Raw genomic sequence first — 22,044 nt, 5'->3', positions numbered from 1 at the left:
GTTAAACTGATTCCACAACTGACAGACACAAATCATTTTCTGAACTGCAGTAAATTATATAAATTGTCTTCATTCTTTTTAGAGTTCTGGCATTTCAGGGGAACAGCAGAATAAATCACTTCCCTATCCCCCCCAACACAGAGATTGTGTACAGCCTTTTAGCATTAATCATCATTGGTCTTGCAGACTCACACTGCTTCGCATGGAGTCACATAAGAAGCAAAGCTGAAATAATAATATCAAACAACTTCAATAAATAAACCATACCATAATAAACAATAAACAAAATGTATCCGTCTCAAATACGTTTAGCCACATAATCTATGTTTGCAGACATTTGAGGTATTTCACAGGACTCAATTGTTTTTCTCTAGATGGTCTTCTTTTTTTCTTAAGCCATATGGACATTGACAAAATCAGTACATTCTTGTGAACAAACACTTGGCAGGATATCTTACGCTCTCAGGTCTTATCCTACCCACAGAAGTCTATAGGGACAGAGGTAAGCTCTTCTTTTCTTTTGCCCTGCTGTCTTCTACACTGTACACTAAACTGCTATAAAGGCAAGACAAAACTAATTCTTCTCTGACACACAACACATTATCCTGTTCTCCACTCATTAGGCATCACCCTTCAAATACAGGAATGCCATTTTATCAAGCAGATAAAACCTTTTTTTTTTTATCATCAGCGATAGAGAAGTACACACCTCCCCCAGGCTCCAGAAGTAACACTGAGATGATTTAGAAACAGTGCTGGTCACTGCATGACTTCTGCAGAACCCTTGACATTCCTTAAGAATATTAGTTAGCATGGCAGCTTTGTTTAAAACATTTTGTGCTATGGTGCTAGTGTGCTCTCGTGTGGTTCTTGTGTTGGTGCATCTTAAATGTGAAGGTGAAATATATTTCTTGAAAACGTGCTGCATTCTGCTAATCAACAGAAGGCTTTGGAGTTGTGGGAGTGGATTTCTACAGTGACATAACCTCTTAGCCAGGATTTTCCACATATGCAGGATCAAACCAACTAGTTGTTAGTGGTACTTTTCATCTAGGTAAACAGATTCGATTAGAAAAGTTGATTAATATAATTTAACAGTTTACAATAAAAGGGGCATTATGGTCAAATGTGCATACAATTCCTAGAGAATTGAAATTTGAAGTAAATAATGGAAAATATTTTAACTACACTTAACTACAGGACATCAAGGTTGTTATTGAACCTCTGTTATTGAAGGCAGTACAGGTAACATTTACTTTTTGTTGCAATAGAGTGATCTTGGTTGATTCTAGGCAAGTGAAAAATCCTGTCTTTTTGGCTACAGATTATTTTATCCGCTAATAAATGTGAATCTATATTCACAAGTGCTCTATGTGATCAAATGTGATACAAAATGTGGGGACACTAATTTCATATAAACATTGCAGAAGCCCCTAGCTGTTTGCACACTAACTTCAAGAAATGCCAGGATAAGAACTGGAACACATCATGTCTTTGAGCCATGTAAAATATGTTTTGAAGGCTGTACGTACTTAAAGTGCAAAGATTAAAAAAATAGGTTGGTCTTATTATGAAATAGCAAGACAATAAATGGTACTATAGTGGATAAATGTTTTAGCAATACAACTCTCCTCTCCAAAGCATACGTAACAACCAGTTAGCAGTCTCAGAAGGGAAATATGCTGTGTTGAAATTCATAATGTCAAAAGTAGTTTTTAAAGTACCGTGCACTCGATTTTTCCATGAAGTGGTCATTGTCCTTTTTTGTCATTGTCCGTGTGTTGTGGCTCAGCTAATGATGATCAACACACAAGTCGTAAATTCATGTCCCATTTTTGTCCACTTGTGGAATAAATGTGTAAACCCCTCATGATTAAATGTTAAAAACAAAAGAATTTAGTTTAGAGGATTTGCTCCTCTGTCAGTGTCTAACACCATGTAACTCAGGGCTAAAATACAACTGTGCTTGTTGTCTTCTGTACGTGACCAGTTGTTTTAAAAAGTGATATATTTAAAAGACAAAAATGGAGGACAACCCTTGAGTGTTTTTAAATGTCCTTGGAGGTCAAGTACCATATGTGCAATTAAAAGTCACATTCCTAATAATACTTTTCATTCTTAAGATCCTAACACTATCACAGGGTTAAGTTACTGTTCAGGTTGGGTTTATAGATACATTATTTGCCAGAAGTCCACTGAACTCGAAATACTTGCTTACAAGCTTGTATCTTGTGGTGTGGTTAATCTTTTCGTTCAGTCTTGTTTCACACCCTCGTTCTCTCGTCGGTCTCTTTGTCTGTGATCTCAATAACTTCAGGGAGATTTTCGACATGCAAGAGAGACACAAGGTCCTTCTATCGTCCACTATCATAACAGGTCTGCTTAGTGTCCCAATCCGTAGAACACTGAGGAAATGACTGCATCCATCTCTAAATCCATCACAGGGAGTGCTCTGCCCGTCTGATGTTGAGTCCAAGTAATTCCACACAATAGGCAAGGGCCTGGGAGGGAGATGGGCAAGGGACGGGCATTTGAGGCACACCGCAGATCCAGCTTTCAAACCACTGTTAAAAAAACACAAGAAGCATATTCAAACAAACAGTGCCATGTTCACAATGTATTTTTAATATTAACATTTATTGTCATTATGGAACTGGCAATTTGCTGATTTTTTCTTTTACAGTAACAATAAACAGCAGTGATGAGGGTGTACTTCTACACTGGCAGGCATAAAACACGGCTCATGTGGGATCTGCGGTAGTCGCTAACAGTTTACAGACAATAGAAAACACCTAAACATGTTCTATTTGATCCGTATTTAATATTTTCCTCAAGCCTTGATGACCTTACATGGCTCTGACATCCTTTTACTTTGAAGATCTAAAAAAAAGTCTCTCACAAATTGGTCACTGCTGTCTAGAGACTATTTGTAACAGTAACCAACTGCAACAATGTGCATGAACTCTTTGTGAATCCACTTTCTGTGTCAAGACAATGATCAATGCTTTTCTGGTCTTAATCTAGACTTTGGATAATCAAATCACCCATCATAAACTTGACTTCTACCTCACTGTGTTTGTGTTCTACTGTATTCTACTGGCATTAGCATGGGTTCATCATTATAAAAATTCAATTTTTTGTGAATAATGTTTTCACACTGTATTTATCTAACAACTGTAATGTTCTACATTGCCTTGTACTGAATACCTCATGTAAGACTGTTTAGCTTTGAGTGAATCCCCATCTGTCCCCAACCCTAGTGACCACAGATTTAGTCTCATTTTGTTCTTTTCCTTCCTTCCTTCTTTGAGAGGACAGAAGGTCTAAGTCCCTTTCAAATGACTTGCTAAGTGTCAGTGAATGATGTACATGTATATGACTTCACAAGATGATACCTCGTGCATAGGGAACATGGCCTGGAAAGACATGCAGAGAAAAGAATGAAAGAGAAGGTGATTTAAAGACAGACAGCAAACAAAATAATGTTTTTTCTTGAAACATGATGGAAAAAACAAAGACAATACCATGGGACTGAGTCTATGGCAACAATGACTTCCATATATCCTCTAACTCTCTCACATGTGCCGCTGCCAGAAAAAACGAAGTGCAGTTTTCAGCTGCCAAATTTAATTCAATAAAGAAAGCCATACCCAACAAACACAGCAACCTTAGGAACATGATAATTAGACATCCTGACTGTCCAAGATTCCTACAATTCCAATTCTAATTGCATACATTTATGTGGTAAGCCAGAGCCTTACAAGAGGGCAAATGATGGTATGATCATTTGTACGTTTTGGTCCAAATCCCCTCACTGCTCAATTGGCTCTCAGTCAAACCTGCAAGGTTGACATAGTGCAGAACTGACAAGCCCTCGAGCTCTGTACAACTCTGGTCCAATTTAACGCAATGGCCTATAGACATGGATTTGTTTGAATGATTTGTGAAAGCCATTAAAGCTCTCGGCTATTATACGGAGTATCCCACCCAAAATCTGTTTTTGACGGAGAACAAGAACCATGAGGGCACTCAGGAATTTAATAACAGATGTTCAGGACGAGCACGGCAAAACAGAACTATACATCGATGGTTTCTACTGAAGGTAACTCAAAGTTGAGTTTGTCTTTGTGCCGTCCTCAAAGAGGGGACAAAAGACAGATGGGCCACCAGGTGAACGTGAACGCTTCAGCAAAAAGAGCACAGTAGGCCATTTACACATCTCACCTCCCATTCCAGCTCAACGTTGAGTGACAAAACCCAGATCCCCCATCGACATGTATAATTAAGCTCCCCACGACAAACACGACAAAAATGACAATGTGCTTACAAAGCGAAAAACAAAGTAAAGTCGGGCCAAAAGGTTGAAAGTACGTGACGGTGAGTACAGTACCGGTTTCCGAGTGGCAGCAGGAGGTCCTGGTCTTCAGTATACTGCTGGGCTTCTCAGAGAAGCAGGTCAGCAGCCGGCCTCGCTCACAGCCTCCACGCCTCCACCAGCAACTACACCACAGAGAGAGAGAGAGAGAGAGAGAGAGAGAGAGAGAGAGAGAGAGAGAGAGAGAGAGAGAGAGGTGGACTGTGCTGGTTAAGTTACCGGTCATGAGCCTAGGTGACAGGCCAGTGCCGCTGCTACTTACACACAGGGCACACGCTGTGCATAGGGCCCCAAGTGCACTATGGGGCACCAAATAGTAAACACATAAAAATACATTGAAATAGATAATAATGTACTTTTCAGACTACTACACCATTAAACAAATATAGGCTATACACTATATACTTAACCGAAATAATAACATGAAGGATTGTGGTGCCCCCTCCTCTCTCCCTGTGGTTTGTTTTGATTGCGCATTAGTGCAGCATTAAATGGACAATCTTTTGTAGTCAGGTTCACATCACTTCAACAATGTCCTACTCATACACAGTAAAAACATTGTTTGCGTGCACATTTGACTTGTGTTTGTGCTATTGGGTCATCAGACACCTCATTCAAGTCCACATCAAATAAGCAGTCAAATGATGAGAGGTTCCATGAATTTGGCTCTGTTCAGAAAACGTGGATAACCACAAGATGACTGTTCATGTTCACATGTCTTTACAATGGCATGGTTTCTCTGTTGCATTCAGAACTATTTTTAAAAAGTTGAAGTTAAATTGTACGGGTCAGATTTTACGTAGAAATGCCCACACGGATATGCCACCACCTGAAAGAAATTGGAACTCATCCCAATCAAAAGTTATTCAAGTTAGAATAGAGTAGTGACAAATGTTATTTTGAAATTATATTCCATAATTATTATTTTCCATGAGCATATTTGAGGAATACAGATGAATGAAGTGGGACAAACACTTGTATTTTGAGGGGGACCACTCAAGGAACGTTGGAATATTAAATGAATAACTTGGAATTGACTTTTGTGAAAGTAGAAGTTCTAAGCTTTCTAGAGCCTTTACAGCAGGTTCGTATTTAATGACATGCAGTTACTTCTTTAAAGCACTAAGAGTGCTGTTTGAAATACTAAGATTAAATCTAATCCAAAGCACATAACCAGAATCAATCACAGAAGTCAATGAGCTCTTTATCTCTATCCATAATCACTAGATATGTGTTTGTAATTTTAAATTAAACAAAAAAAGCTTGGGAAACATTTTGGTCCAGTAAAATAAATATTAAAAAGAAATCCTCCTTTCCGCACACACTAACATTTGTACAAAAACCTGCACCATTTATATGACCTTAAAATCACAATCAGTAATGAGAAAGTACTCATGTTGAAAACTATTGGCTTCTGGCATTTCTATCCCCTCTTTTAAGGCAAGATACAGATATGTGCTCATAAAAACCAGCATCAAAGATGTAGCGATACTTACACTACCTTGAAAGAAATAACACTTTTAAACCAGAGCAGCCAAAATTTCCTCCGGCTGAGCTACTCATGCCAAATGCTGTTAGTGCCTTGAAATGGACTTTGTTCGCTAATGAAGCCCTTTAGGAGAATCCGAATATTAGAGCCAGGTGTGTTCGATTAGAGTTGAGACTAAATTCTTCGAGTGGGTAGATCTGCAGAGGGATGGTTGGGTACCCCTCCTGTAAACAACCACCCCAGGGACGACTGCTCTACAGTTCAGGCTGTGCATGACTAGGATGTCAGAAGAACTGAGGAGAGACAGAGGATGAGGATGAGGATACTCACTTGAGGAGGGTGAAGAGTAGCATGAGCAACACGGAGCCAACCACACAGAGAACCAGCATGGTGGCCACCGTGTGCTGGCCATGGTTGGTGGCGACCACAGCCAGCAGGTCAGCATGCTCACAGCGCATCCCCACAAAACCCTGGTGGCATCTGGCAGTGTGTGGGAGTTTTGGAGGAGAGAGGGAGAGAGGGAGAGAGGGAGAGAGGGAGAGAGGGAGAGAGGGAGAGAGGGAGAGAGGGAGAGAGGGAGAGAGGGAGAGAGGGAGAGAGGGAGAGAGAAAGTCGTTTAGTAATCAGAAGGTTGCTAGTTCGATTCCCTGTCGAAGCGTCCTTGAGCAAGACACTGAACCCCTAACTGCTCCTGATGTGCAGTGTGCCATCAGTGTAAATGTAAAATGTGTATACATTGTAAGTCGCTTTGGATAAAAGCGTCTGCTAAATGACTAAATGTAAATGTAAATGAGAAAGAGAGAGAGAGAGAGTGTGTGAATCCCATCATGGATGTGCAAGATTCAAAGGGTTAACGGTATAAAACCCAGGAAGGGGTGCAAAATAAAAGACAGGATGGCAATGTTGATATTGTAGACTGAGGTCTAGTCACATAAAAGACCAGTTAATATCTATGACAGCAGATCTGCTGTGCAGGCAAGCCATTGTGCTCCATTGTCCTCTTGCCAGTCTCCACAAAGTCAACCAATCTCCTGCATCAGTGTCCCCCTAATGATCTTTCACTTGTCCATCATATCAGTGTTTCCAGTCAACCAAAGACAGAAGCTGACAAGGCTATACACTTCTGCGAAGCCAGCAATTCTAACTAGCCAGTGGATTTCTCAGATAGAAAGTCATCTTCAAGTAATGCACTCTTCATCAAATTTGAAAATGCTGGCATGATTTTTAAATGATCCAATTAAGCTAATCTGCTACTTCAAACATTAACATGTTATCACGTCTGTTCTAAATGAAATGCTCTCTCAGGAAAATGAGTTAGACAGACAAAAGAAATCCGCTGTATTTTAGTCAAAGCCAAAGAGAGAATAGAAGTTTGATTCAATTGAGGTGGTGTTGTGCTTGACTTCTGTTTGTGGGAGGATCAGAGAATGTGAACTCACATGCACGCTGCGGTCTCTTCCAGGATCAGGAAGCGGCAGGTGCCGTGGAAACAAAACTGATTATGAGAGTCAGGACAGTCATCAAAGTGGTGTGAGTGAACCGCCGCCGCTACAAACTCTGGCAGAGGTAAAGGCACACAGATACACATGTCAAACTCTGGCAGAGGTAAAGGCACACAGATACACATGTCAAACTCTGGCAGAGGTAAAGGCACACAGATACACATGTCAAACTCTGGCAGAGGTAAAGGCACACAGATACACATGTCAAACTCTGGCAGAGGTAAAGGCACACAGATATACATGTCAAACTCTGGCAGAGGTAAAGGCACACAGATACACATGTCAAACTCTGGCAGAGGTAAAGGCACACAGATATACATGTCAAACTCTGGCAGAGGTAAAGGCACACAGATATACATGTCAAACTCTGGCAGAGGTAAAGGCACACAGATATACATGTCAAACTCTGGCAGAGGTAAAGGCACACAGATAAACATGTCAAAAGCAAAGCATTACACCAACAATCAGCACTGGCCTAATGCAGTTTCTGTTCCATTTTCACACAGGGCTTCTCTTTCACCTTACTACATTATTGTCATTATTGGCCCTGTGTTATCATTTAACAAAGACCTTGGAAAACAGGTCAAGAGAGGCTGGAGGCAACAGCATACATGCTCTGTAGGTAAAGGCACACAGATATACATGTCAAAAGCAAAGCATTACACCAACAATCAGCACTGGCCTAATGCAGTTTCTGTTCCATTTTCACACAGGGCTTCTCTGATCCGATTTCACCTTACGGTTACAGAAATCATTTAAATCAGTCGTTTAGTTTTGCATAGTCTTTTGGATTCCCCATCGAACATCTTTGAAAATGGAATTATTAGTTAAGTTAGCATTAGCTTTCACAAGTTCCATTACATTTCAAACGTATAACAAACCAGTTCTACTAAAATAGTATTCTAATCTATACTGACCACTGATGCTAAAATACTTGAAATAAATATGTCTAATGAAAAAAGATAAGAGTCCATATATTCTGAGAGATTGTAAAATAAATGTATTCTCTCGGATTGAAAACAGGCAATAGCACAGCAGCCTATGAGAAGCTGTATAGCTGGGAACAGCGAAGCACTGACCCAATGGCCTCCATTACACTTGCACATATAGCACTGGGAACATATTAGAAAATGCACATCAAAATAGTACATACAAAATGTGTAAAACATTAGGCTCTCTTCCCAACAGATGTTTAAAGTATTATTTGACCCAAAGCTGATCAACTAGCCATTCCAAAAAGGCCAACATCCAGGAAAAACTGATTAATTTAATAAAACCTGACCAGAAAGAAGGGCTTGCAACAGTTTCTGTCAAAAAAAAAAAACATGCATACAACATGGCAAATTTCCCATTTCCTAAAATGAGTTTTTTGGAAGACATTCAAGTAATTCCTCTTGGATGACACCCCTGACTCCTAACAATCTGACACAGAACGGTAAACTCAATATTGAAGCTGCCTGCAGCCAGACTGTGGAAGAAAACAACTATAAAGTGATCGAAAACACAGTTTCAACTAAACCGATCCATAACTAAAAACTGTGCCAAGATACAATATAGTGTAACAGAAACACTCTGGGCAGCATGGATGTACTACATTATTGTCATTATTGGCCCTGTGTTATCATTTAACAAAGACCTTGGAAAACAGGTCAAGAGAGGCTGGAGGCAACAGCATACATGCTCTGTAGGCATGCGAATGCTCAGAACTGCACAATTTTTCTCAGGGATTGTCACTGAGCGGGTAAGACCCACGGTCTCCTTGTGTGATGTTTTATGTCAAACTAAGTATTCAAACGACCTGCAATCATTTCAAGAGGTGGACGCTTATTCTTTCAGGCTTCACTTCCCCCTGTTTCTCTCATCCTCCTCTGACTATTCTCCAGATTATTGAAGAGTCTCCAACCAGGCAATCCACAAGAAAAGCTATAAATACCCCCGTGTCAGCCTGAACCCAGTCTGGAAGAATGTGTTTTCACATTTTGACCGAGTACACATTTCAAAATATGACAGCTGGGAAAGGGGAGCGAGAGGAGAGTAAAAAAGACGGAGTAAGACTACGAGAGAGAGGGAGAGAGGGAAAGAGAGAATAGCACAGGAGGATGCATAGCAAGCTTTGAATTCCAGTATTCCTGTACTGTTCCCAGCTTTCAGATGCAAGTAGAAGCCCTCTGTCCCTCAGACAGATGCCCTACAGATGTCCTGTCATACTCTCTTCCGCATTCTGGCCCAAGACAGACGCACAGGATGAAGTAAAGCTTTAACTCAAGTCATTATCCAAAAGTGCCTTTCCCATGAACACATGGATTTCCGCTTAACCTGGACTGGCAACCCATTCTATTCCAAAATTGTGTGCGTTTCTGGCTTAATTGGCTTCATAATGAGATGCATTCAGTCGTTCTCCCACTGCATGCAAGTGAACGTCTGGTCTGCAGAGGCCAACAGCCCACAACTGTGACCGGAGGGCAGACACAAACACAACGGCCATAGACCCAGCGCACACGCACAATGAACAGCAGTCATGCACAGTCATCACCAGTCAAGCCTGGGGAATGGGCACTCACTTCTCTCTGGGTGGCGGGTTGTGGTGGAGAAGCCCGTGGTGGAGCTGATGGTGGAGCTGATTGTAGAGCTGGCGGTAGAGCTGGCGTAGAGCTGGCCAAGGTACTGGTGGCTGGACTTGCCGTTGTTGTGGCCGTTGTTGTGGCAGTAGATTGTGTGGTTGAGGCTGTAGTAGAATTTTCTGGGAGCTGTCCATAGCTAAAAAAGGACCCTTCAAAATGAATTGAAACACATTTCAAGCCATTGGTTTGCATTATTCCTCAAACATTATTACTCCAACACAGGGCACCTGTGCAAAGCTGGCTGTTCATCACTTCGGCTCTGAATTCATAACCTCTAAGGTCTCTAGCGTGCCTTTGGAGGGTATTTTACTGATATCAGGCAGGGTGTCAACAACATCAAAGGCATGGGTTTGAGTCCCAAGGAACCCAAGGAGAACACAGACTGAAGGAACATAAGCATCTGCACAAGCATATGAAGTATCAAATAATTTATATCACTGTAACATGATTAAATAAATACTCAGAATGTAAATCCACCTGATATTTCAGAGATCACTTCACAATAATCTATATAATACCCTTATCTAGGATTGTGAACGGTCACCCCTTTTTAACCAGTTTTAACCAGTTTTAAACAGTGATTCTTGAAACTAATTCAGAATGTAAACCATTTCTGTATTCAGAGTTTCTTGAATACTTAGGTTGGTTGGGTGTGCACCTGCAAGTTTGTCAGTTTATCTTATTCCACACTCTACACATTATGAAGAAGAGTGAGCCTTCTTCTTTACTGGTAGTTTACATCCTAGTGATTTACCCACAGACGTGTGTGGGGAAGAAGAAATCATAGGCAGATCAAGCTCCAGGTTCTGGCAAAGTCCTGTTATAGAGGACTGGTATTTCAGAGCAACACCTCGAGCCAATGAGCAGCATGCAATGTCCCCATATTCAGATTATCTCCCTTCCGAAACTGGAAGAAAGAATGGTCCAGTTCACTGATTTAATTTGCAAATTCTACATACCCTAACTAAATATAGATGGTGTTACAATTAATTTCCACAACAACGTTCACTATGAACCATTAAGCTTCCCTCCCTTACATTTATTGATGCCTTATTTCCATTGACATCTCAAGATGAAACTCAGATGAAACTGCAGTAGCCTGTATTAAAAACCTCCTCTTCACAGTTCATTCAATCTCACCATCAGAATAAGAGCAAGCTGTGTGAAAATGCTTTAAATTCTCTCTAAAAACGTAACTTTCTGTGAACCATCATAAGGGGTTTACACCTTCCTATACATTTCGTGGTATTTCTAGCACCTGGATTTCAAGACATGAGCCACATCCTGAGACTGACGGTCTATTTGAAACCTCCTCATCACCTGCTATGGGTTTGTTGAATTGCCAAATGTGGTCTGTTGGGGACGGGGGAAAGCAGCAAATACATAAAAGACAACCTACAAAAAGACAACATTCAAGACAAGGAAGACATCATTTTAAATGAAGCTGTATTCTTTGTAACTGCTGATAAAGGTTAATGATAAGAAGTAAGTCTTTTCTATGTCCGAATCTGCTTTGCATGGCTCTCAAGGCAAAGTGTATAGACTTCTTGAGACGTCTTGATCAAAAGATCTGCCCACAACAATGGGTCTAAATTTAACCTAAGCTTACCTAAACGTATTAATGACGAGAGAGAGAGAGACCTTTCTGTGGCAAAGCCATGAATAGACTAGAAGGGCATCCGGAGAGCGCAGACCTCAGCCAAGGCCAACTGCCCTATCTTGCAATGTTAATGAAAGTGACAAATAATTCGTCGATCCGCCAGGTGATTCCGATCCGCTCCTAAATTGAAGGGGTTCTTCCTTGGTCTATGCTACACCCTTCCACCAAGTTTCATGAAAATTGGTTTAGCAGTTTTTACATAATCCTGCTGACAGACAAACAAACCAAGCCAAAAACATAACCTCCTTGGCAGAGGTAATAATCGCAGTCGTGCCAATTCAATGTAGACTAGTGTTATGACTATCATTTTTGTACTATACATTGTGCTCGATTTGATTAGAATATATTGCTCAAAGACGGTTCATTAAATGGGCATTTTGAATTTTGACTTTGACCACTCGAAATAATGGTGCCAGTGAACCTAGAACATTCTCCTAGGCTAAAAACATTTATCCTTCACATTCTTCAACTAATTTTTTCAAACAACATCAGGCGAGTGAAAAAAGTGCGTTGGTTATATCTCTCGATTCCCAATAAATGCGGTAGCCTATCTTTTATAATTACATTTATGCTAGATACAACCCGTTCAACAAACAAACTCTGCACGTTTAACACCAATGTGCTACTACGCCGTTTAACTCACCTGTAAGAAGAAAAATCGTATCCCAGAAAACAAGATTCATCATAAGGCTTTATGGTGAGACCCAAGACCTTTGGCGCACTTATAAGGATTATGCGCTGAAAAAAAAGATTAATGTCCAACTCCATCGATTTTTGTGGTGACACGCGTTTAATTTGGAGTTCAGCTCCTGGCTGGCGAGGCGGAATGAGCTGAGCAAGGATCTCCTCACTCTCTGATAAAGCCATGAGCCTGCTTTACCCGGTAGATAACAATTTTCTGCAAGTTTGGAGCTTCTCAAGTCATTTGACTAGAGATGCGCACAACACTGTGACGTGACACTTAATTTCCTTACACTTCAACTTATTTTTATTTACTAATTTTACAGACATACACAGGCTCGAGGTGAACGCTTGTATACTGTCTTGAACTACCCCTGGTCTTACGCTGTGACGGAATTACCATATGATTGAGCGTGTGCGTCGCGAGAGAGGGAGAGGAAAGTATGGGTGACTGACAGCTTGGTGTGGAATGTGTTTGCAAGTGACAGGGAGGCATGGAGGCGGGGTATACGCAAGTTTCACCTATTGGCTATATCTTTATTTCCCCTCCAGAAATAGCTTGTCCAAGGCTTATTTTGAATCTAAAATACCTCTCATCACAAGAATCTTATTAAGATAACTCAATCTTCAAATTTTCATATCATATTTGGTTAGGTCCGTCTCATCGCAGCCGCCTTTCAAATTGGCCCACAAATTTGTTTCACCGCTTTCTCGCTCGGCCTTCTTGACTGCTCTTTCACCCCATATGATCTGACTTTCTCTCTGATTTTGTCTTAGTGTAGACAATGCTTGAGTAGAGCGATGTTAAAGTGTTGTCATATTGCTGTGACTGGTTGATGAGTCTAAAAGACGGCCTCCTTCCTCCTCCTTAAACGCAACTATTTTTCTGTGGCGGATCTCGTCAAGTATTTTCTCTTGGTTTGACATGTCGATCTGTTTCAATTGAACAATAATTCATGTCCATCAGAAGCCGCTCTCGTTGTAAAGACGTCGTTATTTTGAGGGAGAAGGCTATTAGTCTATACGATTATTTCCAGTATGCAGCAGAAACGAATAGTGGGTATGGACTCAACTTCATGCACATTTCTCTGAGAGTCATAAAACAACGTGGCAACAGTCTATAGACTCAAACTTACTCAAGTTGATCAGTAGAGCTTGGATTTATAACCAATCAGAGAAGCACTGAGTTGGTGATTAGGGCTTTAGGATGTCTTTCACGTTTTGAATTCACAAATGGAGCAAGTGAGTTTTGATACAAAATAATTGTTGATTTCATCCTTGTTAGATATCCCAAAACATACCAGTAAAACTGAGACCACATGTGGTGTGAAGTATTTTCAGATATCTTACCAGAGAGGTATTTCTCTACCTTGGTCATGGTTATGTGAACCCGTGAACACCTGATATAAAATGAACTATAGTTCAAAGACCAAGCCCTGAGGAAAAGAGAAGACATGTACTATTGCTCTTTGGATGATACTATTGGGGTGGTGTGTGGGCCTGGTCACCTAGGAATGAGGGTTGTAAATATTTCAATTGTATTCAATTCTTCCAAAACAAACATAAATCGACAGACTCTGTCTAAATCTGCTGCCTACGCAACTCCCCTCCTCACATCACTCCTCCTCATGGCTGTATTCATTTCAAGCAGCTGCTTCCTACTATGAAGACACAACTTTCTATTGAAACATCTGCATCACATCCCTCAATTTCTTCTTTTTCTGTTGTAAATAGGCTTGATTTAGTAGCATGTTTCAGTTTATCCTGCTGCATGATTCGATTTGTGTACCAATCAACCACAGGGGGATGGAAAGACAGTGCACAACAGAGTTGTAACTTTCCTGCATCTTACCAGCACTGCTATAGCCCCATATGATTACATTTCCCCCCAGCATTTCTCCCAGAAGTCATGAAGCACAGATCACGTCAGGTATTTTCTCTGGGTTGACCTGAGCAACACATACAGCTGAAACTCTGTCTCCTTTTTTTTTGTTAAAACCAAGAATGGAACTTTACTTTACCCGGCAACATTGAACATTACAACAGGGTTTAAGGGCTTCTAAAATAATTAGAATGGGGCATTACAGTATCATGTAAACAATATAACAATATACAATATAACAATATAACTGTATAAATCATTCTGTATGAAGCATTTATAGGGATCTGCAACATTAGTCATGTCCTGGCTATATATTTAAACTTATTCATATACACCTTAATGAATAAGAGTATCCATTTTGTATTTCTACATGTGCATGATGCATATGTCAAGGTGCACCTGTGCACATCTACATCAAAGTTTTGCCAGGAAGATAATTAACCATCCCACTGACACATCAGTGACTTTTGTCATAAAATACACACCAATCGTCAATACAACATTTAGTGAATGACAAAATCCTCTTTCAACAAAACACTGATGTCTATAAAGGGTGCCACGCTTGATGCCATGAAAGTGATGGCGTGGGCCTAGGAAATGTATTGTGTGTACAAACTCACCTTTGCTTACAAAGTGAGATTATTTCATCCTAAAAAGCTTGATTCTTGGTTCTCAACAAGAAGGGTCTAGGACATAAGTGTTAAGTGATCTAGGGCTGGTAGTCCTCTACCAACATACAAAACCATGGGTACATGCATTACCATCATTATCTAACTGCACATACTTTCTTTTCTGAGAAAATCATCCACAGTCTCTTCTCATTTTGCCATAGTTATGTGTTTATTCATCTCCTTACGTGATCTCCTTGTTAAATAATTTGTCAAAATGCAGTAACAATGCATACATACAGTAGACTTTTTAAACTCCATTTGATGCTTTAAGAAAGGAACAAACAAACAGACATTTGCAACCTTCTTGGGATAATATGTTTTCATAAAAAAGTCATGCAACAAATTATAAATGGTGCCCTCTTTAATAAATACAATTAATTCAAACAGGGAAGACAGTGACCTCCTCACACAACAGGGGTCATTTCATGTGATACAGAGCAGGGTATGTGTGGCGAAGAGAACCCAGATGAAACACTCTGTAGACTCCTCTTGATCAGATGCTTTTAGTGCTAAGAAAAGTATTTACATAAAGTATACAACTATGTTACTTTGAATGTGGTTAACCAGTAATAGGACAACTCAGATAAGATTGCCTCCTACTACAGCGCTATCTTCTGGCTGTAATATGTAGTCCAACTTTGTATAACTACTTAGCGTTCTGTTTTAACCATTAGTAGGACAACTCAGATAAGATTGCCTCCTTCTACAGCGCCATCTTCTGGCTGTAATAGGTAGTCCAACTTTGTATAACTACTTAGCGTTCTGTTTTAATGAAAAGATGATGCACATGGAGAGCGTCTTGCTCTTGATAATGATATGTATGAGCTCATCATTAGCTCAACTGAAAACTCTGTACTTGTCCATGGACTATTGCAATGTCAGAAGCAAAACACTGAGCACCATTTGAGGAATGATATTACTATAATTAATAATGTAATTTCATGACATGCACACAGACCTAAGACCCAGAGCAGACCGATGCCTCATTTGGGTGTGTCTGATGAAAAAGGTAGGCATTGCATGGAAATTGTTCTGAGAAAGGCTAATTCCTTTTTTTTTAATGTTATCTGCATCTTGTGTCCCTTTTCCATTGGCACGTTTTGCCGTGCTGTGCTATGCTGCTGTGCTATGCTATGCTGCTGTGCTATGCTGTTATGCATGGTGCTATGCATTTCCATTGGTTAAGGTTATGTAATGTATTGATCCAAGTACCTGGGATTCTGTGGGGGAACTCCCTTGTATTGCTTCAAGTTTTGCTACAAAGATGTGTTAAAGAAGATTCTTTTTCAACCGGTTCTCATTTTATAAAATCTGTTTATTTCCGTTTACTTTTGGGTCCACGTCTGGCACTCTATGCACATCCATCGTCACGAAAAAGCATCTCTCATAGCCCTTATTAACCAACAGCATCTCTCATAGCCCTTATCAACCAACAGCATCTCTCATAGCCCTTATCAACCAACAGCATCTCTCATAGAGCTTATCAACCAACAGCATCTCTCATAGCCCTTATCAACCAACAGCATCTCTCATAGCTGTTATCAACCAACAGGGAGCTTGTTCATGGACCAGTTCCATTCAGCATTCTTTTAACTTTGGTGCCATCTAGCGAACCAGCTAGCATTTCCACGAGTGAAACCGCTGTAATGAAGGATGCTTCAGCAAAGTGAATGTAACAGGTCTCTGACTGAGAGCCCATAAACAGATAAGATTCCTGTAAAAACAGGAGAAAGTCTTCGCTCTGCAGACTGAGGAAATAATGAAAGTCTTAACGAGAGTCCATGGTCCAGCTGCAAACCAACCTTTCAGGTTCCGAGCCCAAATGCTCTGAATGGTTCTGTTTTTTGTGCACAAAGCAGAACTGAACCCATTCCCTGCTGGTGGAAAAGGGGTATCAGAGCACTGTCAGCTCTGACTGAGACAGACTGAAACTACTATGAAGCACAGACTTGAAGTTGATAGCCAGTATCAACAATGGTCTCCCCCTTCTCTTCCCTAAGATTGAAACTAGTGAAAAAGACAACACAAAACAGGAAAATAGCAATGGGAAACTTAACTTTAAAAAGGAATCTTTGATTTAATTCTTTAAGTTGAAGTAAGTACACTTTGATTTACACAGATATCACTTCGATTGCTCTCATTGATCTGGTAGTCTTCCCTTAATCTTTGTACAATATTTCTTGTGTGGCATTTAGTGGTGAAGTTGCTGAATTGCAAGTAGCTGAATACCCTTCCCTTCACAAGCGTGTGCGAGTATCTACATCGACCCACTCCCTATGTAGACACGAAGGGCTCGTTCTAAGCTAACGAAAGCACAACAATTCATAGTTACAGGTAGTTATGCACTAATGAAAACATAATTATTCTACTGCTAGACATCACTAAAAACTACACACTGTACCTTTTAAAGCAGGCTAAAAAGTAATCATGTACATCATGATTAACTGACCATCAACACTAAACACATGCATAACATAATCAAAAGTAATTACTACTGATTACAATTATTTATTATGTGTTTGTAGAGAGGATAAACAATGCAGAGTTTTTACCTGCATTGTACATCAGATTCTTTGAACTCATCACAACTAAACGCATACAAAATCCCCCAAATCAATAAAACTGGGCTACAGACAGCGTATATTGTATCGTGAAGGAGGGCCTTTATGGATCTCGGGTACAGCATACGGCCCATGCTGCGACTGTCTCCAGCCAGTTGGGTACTGTTGTGTACCCTGCCATCCTAACTCAAATCTGCATGCATCATACCAGCCAACCGTAACTAAACATAACAAAATAAATAATATTCCCATACACCTAGCCAGGCAGCCTCTCTCTCTCTCCCTCTCCATTTATATCACATTGCTAATGCCTATATTAATACTGATAAAATGGCCATATTGCCTACTGTTAATTGACTTCCTAAAAGTATCTCCTTATCTGTTTCCCAAATTGATGTCTACTAACAAAAAATGTTCTCTCTCCCTTATAGCATGATCCAATTGCTGATGGATGTGGAAACATTGCTCCTCACCACCACTCATCTACGCATATTGACAGCCAAACTCTACCCACTCATTCTGTCTTTTCTTCCTCTCCTAGTCTAGACTATCTTCGCTATAGGACGCTGCTGAAGTCTCTCCACCCGATCTACCTGTAGAAACCCTCGGCCCACTGCACCCACCGCCACCGTACTGCCGTACACTTACTCTACCCCATACCCTATGCTAGAATTTATATGCAATATATATTACTGCCGCCACCGACATGTTTTTCTGTTCCTACTCTCTTTACCCCTGTAACAGTAACCCTATGAGCACAGTGTATACCCACTAAGCTGTTTTTGTATGTATCATGTATATACCACCTGATGTCTGTATATACTAAATATATGTACATCTACCAAATGCACGCTGTGTACAACACTTGATTGTTTTCCTTCCCCTTCTGCCACACAATCCCCCCCCCCCCCTTCCTATCTCGTTTTGGCGCTATATAAATACAATTGAATTGAATGAGTATACTCACAGTTTACTCATGAGACATCGACATAGTATATTTATTTATTTACTCACTTACTTATTTAGAATTTGGAATTTTCTCAGTTTTCCTACTGTGTATATATATCTGTACCTGTATATATACATGAACAGCATGAAGAACCCCTGACATATTCCAGCTAGGAAAAACTTCAACTGCAGTTGTTGGAAGTACATCTCAGGAGGGCTTTGATTAATGAGGAATTATGCCTGAAAGGAGAAAAAAAAAAAACATCAGCACATATCATATCATATGTATTAAGCTTAGGGTCATTGGCATCCTTTGGTCCGATCACTCTAGCCCTGGGTATTTTTATTCATTTTTTTACAATAAAAAATTCCAAGGTCGGAGTTCCTCTGTGTGTGAGTTTATTTAAAGCAGGGGTCAGTGTTAAGCATACCAGGTTGAACAAAACACATTTCTGGTTGAATTTATACAACAACAAAGAAATTAACTGTCATGTGATGTCTGTTCTGTTCTCATACCTGCACTCTCTTTTCCCTTGACAAAGAAGAACGTTCCGGTAGCCACTCCCAGCAGTCCCAGAGTCAGACCCACTCCACAGAACACTGAGGGACTGGACTCTGGCACCTCAACATCTGAGGAAGACACAGATGCGCACACGCGCACACACACACACACACACACACACACACACACACACACACACACACTTCAACATCTGAGGAAGACACAGATGCACACACAAATCAGTATGTAAAACGTTGGAGCTAAGACTGGCTGGCTTGAGTTGTAAATGCTGGGAAATATCAAACTGAGGCTTTAACGTATCGACCGAGCGCTATCGATTGCGAGGTTGATACGCCAAAGCTGAAGTTTGATATAGTCAGTAGCTTAATATAATAAGTTGTTTATTATATGGCATGTATCGCTCCTTTCATTTTGTAAATGAAAAGAAATGGTAATTGTAAATAGAAAACATGTCGTTTTGTTGAGCTCTCAAGTCTTTTCACACCACAATGTGTTTCAGGTGTTGCGTAGCAACCAATTACTTGCTAACTTCAAGTTACAATGATCAATAGAAAACGGACAGGCACGGCTCAGCTAAAATGGGCAGTAAAGTAACAGTAAAGTAACAACACAAATGATTCAAACTATAGTTTCTAGTCTTCATCATCACTTTCAATAACAAATCTTCGCTTCTTCTGAATTTCCTAATGGCTGTTGATGTTTTCATTTTTGTCTGGATAGTAAAACTCAGACTGATCGCTTTCGCTCATTTTGAAAATGTTGTCGGAGGGCAATACGGATCCGTATTGACCGGTGAGGAGGGCAATACGCAGCTGGCATGACTACGCATTAGCCAATCAGAACGCTCGTACTGTTGTTGCCATAAATAAACGTATCATATAATGTTATAATAAATAAACGTATCATATAATGATATAATGACTGTGACGATGTGATCGTCACTACGGATAAATATGCTCTCTGGCTGCCATGCCATTGAGCCGGGGCCTCTTTGGTGTGGCGGTCAGAGAGCATGTTTGGCTGTAGAGCCTGTAGACCTGGGTTCCAGTCCGGGTAGGGTGACCCTGCTCTCCCTTCGCTACAAATGGTGTCAGAAGTGGGATGCCCTGCTGTGAGGTCATCGGAGGTGCACCCGTGAACATTGTGTGAGGGACCCCCAGGAATGTTGACCCCGTGTGAAGGACCCCATGGTTGGGTGAAGCACTTGTGTGTGTGGGGTGCTCTGGATGGGAGAAGCATGATTGGTGTATGCGTGAGGATGTCCTGTGTACGTGAAGCGCATGGGTGCGCTTCCCAAAGGTGAGGGCAGTGTGACTATGTGATCGTCACTACGGAATAAATATGCCTCTCTGGCTGCCATGCCATTGAGCCAGGCTCTTTGGTGTGGCGGTCAGAGAGCATGTTTGGCACCCTGTAGACCTGGGTTCGAGTCCGGGTAGGGTGACCCTGCTCTCCCTTCGCTACAATGAAAATTGGTGTATCTTGGGTATACCACATCATCTAGTGTTTAAGGCATGTCACAGTAGTGATGTATCTCTTGTATATCTGTCTCTTATGTTACATGATGATGGCTCTGCCAACGATATGTTTGTGATGGTTACACCAGTTTTCAAGACAAGTGTTTAGCAAATACTTGATTACTTGTTGTCCAGGATAATTTGTTTAAAGCACTATAGGACTGAGAGGCTCATAACTGATTGCAAAGCCTTGTGTTGTATATAATATATCCAGGTTAATGGGATGCGTCACACAGTTTATTTGCTGTAGCATTCTCACCCCAGTATCTTGTCAAGGGACCCTCCAGTGCCGAGTGCTTCCACAGTGCAGGTGTACATGTCCCCTCCCTGAGGGGTGAACTTCAGGATGGAGAACTGGTTGAAGGAACCGTCGTTGTTTATGTGGACCTGGCTTGAGCTCACTCCCTGTGTCACGTTGTTGTTGTTCCTGGTCCACTTCACCGTGAGTCGAGGAGGGTAGAACCCAGTGACGTAGCTGATGAGGGTGTTCTCAGAACCCAAACGCACCTCGTTACGGACATACATGACACTAACCGGGGGCTCTGCCATTTAACATACAGTATATTTTTTACTTTATTCTTAAAAAATAACACAATTTAACATTCATAACTTTGGCTTTGTTAAAAAATAATTCAAAAATAAATACAGTATCAATCAGCATAAGAAACATGTTAAAAGTTAATGATACTCACTACAGTGTTATAGTGCAAACTTTTCAATTAAAAGTAAAAAGTATTTTTTTAAAAGCTGCATTTTACCTTTTGCCTCTGGAGGATAACCAAGTTGTCCTGCAATATCTTCCATGTCATCCTGAAATCCTGACTACTGTCTTGTTCTCAAAGTCCACATACAGTAGCTGATTCCCATCATGACTTGCTGAAAAGTATTCCTGGTTTCTGTCACAGTATATGTCGTTGATGGAATGTTGATACATAACTGGAGCACAAAAGAGAAACACAGTGTATACATTATGTGTGTGCAGGCAGGCTATAGAACTATAGTTCATGGCATCCCCTTTAACTGCCGGTTTCAGGTTTTTGCATGACGAAATACAATAGGCCTGGTTAGGTCTCAGTTCAAAAGGCCTACTGGGTCACTATTTGTACATCTCAGCATGTGACTGATGGTCCACGGCGACCTTTTAGTCTTTGGTAATGGTTTGTCACTTTTGCAGATAAATAGGCCTGCTATGTTTAAATGTGCATCTGCTACTCAAAAGCACATATGCATTGTAATCTCGCTGAGGCATTTGCCTCAGATACCTTCTTTCACTTGCATGAGTATGGGCATGGATGTAGACCTCTCTCTCACACACACACGTTATCCAAATCTCCCAAATTTCCTGCAATTCCGTGTTTTCCTTCACAGGCACTTACCCTGCTACAGACGTGGACAAAATTGTTGGTACCCTAACGCTAAAGGAAGAAAAAGCCACAACGGTCACTGAAATAACTTGAAAACTGACCAAAGTAATAATAAATAAAAATGTACTGAAAGGTAACTAATGAAAATCAGACATTGCTTTTGAATTGTGGTCCAACAGAATAATAATTTAAAAAAAAAGAATCAAACTGGCCTGGACAAAAATGATGGTACCCCTAGAAAAGATTGAAA

The 22,044-nt window shown here is 40.6% G+C and overlaps 1 protein-coding gene and 1 pseudogene across 1 annotated transcript; both read right to left on the bottom strand.

Moving 5' to 3' along the window:
- Positions 1–1,767: 1,767 nt before the first annotated feature.
- On the bottom strand, positions 1,768–12,752 carry LOC105889175 (transforming growth factor, alpha). The gene is given in 7 exon segments (XM_042704619.1): positions 1,768–2,564; positions 4,391–4,500; positions 6,195–6,344; positions 7,304–7,421; positions 9,928–10,013; positions 10,016–10,136; positions 12,291–12,752. Coding segments are annotated over 7 exon segments (636 nt in total). The 5' UTR covers positions 12,334–12,752; the 3' UTR covers positions 1,768–2,556.
- Positions 12,753–18,800: 6,048 nt separating this feature from the next.
- Positions 18,801–21,055, bottom strand: LOC122129888 (annotated as a pseudogene).
- Positions 21,056–22,044: the final 989 nt, after the last annotated feature.

The sequence above is a fragment of the Clupea harengus genome, unplaced genomic scaffold (assembly GCF_900700415.2).
Source record: "Clupea harengus unplaced genomic scaffold, Ch_v2.0.2, whole genome shotgun sequence".
NCBI classification, from domain to species: domain Eukaryota; kingdom Metazoa; phylum Chordata; class Actinopteri; order Clupeiformes; family Clupeidae; genus Clupea; species Clupea harengus.
The sequence above is the reverse complement of the archived record's forward strand: the minus strand, read 5'-3'. Positions and strand labels throughout refer to the sequence as shown.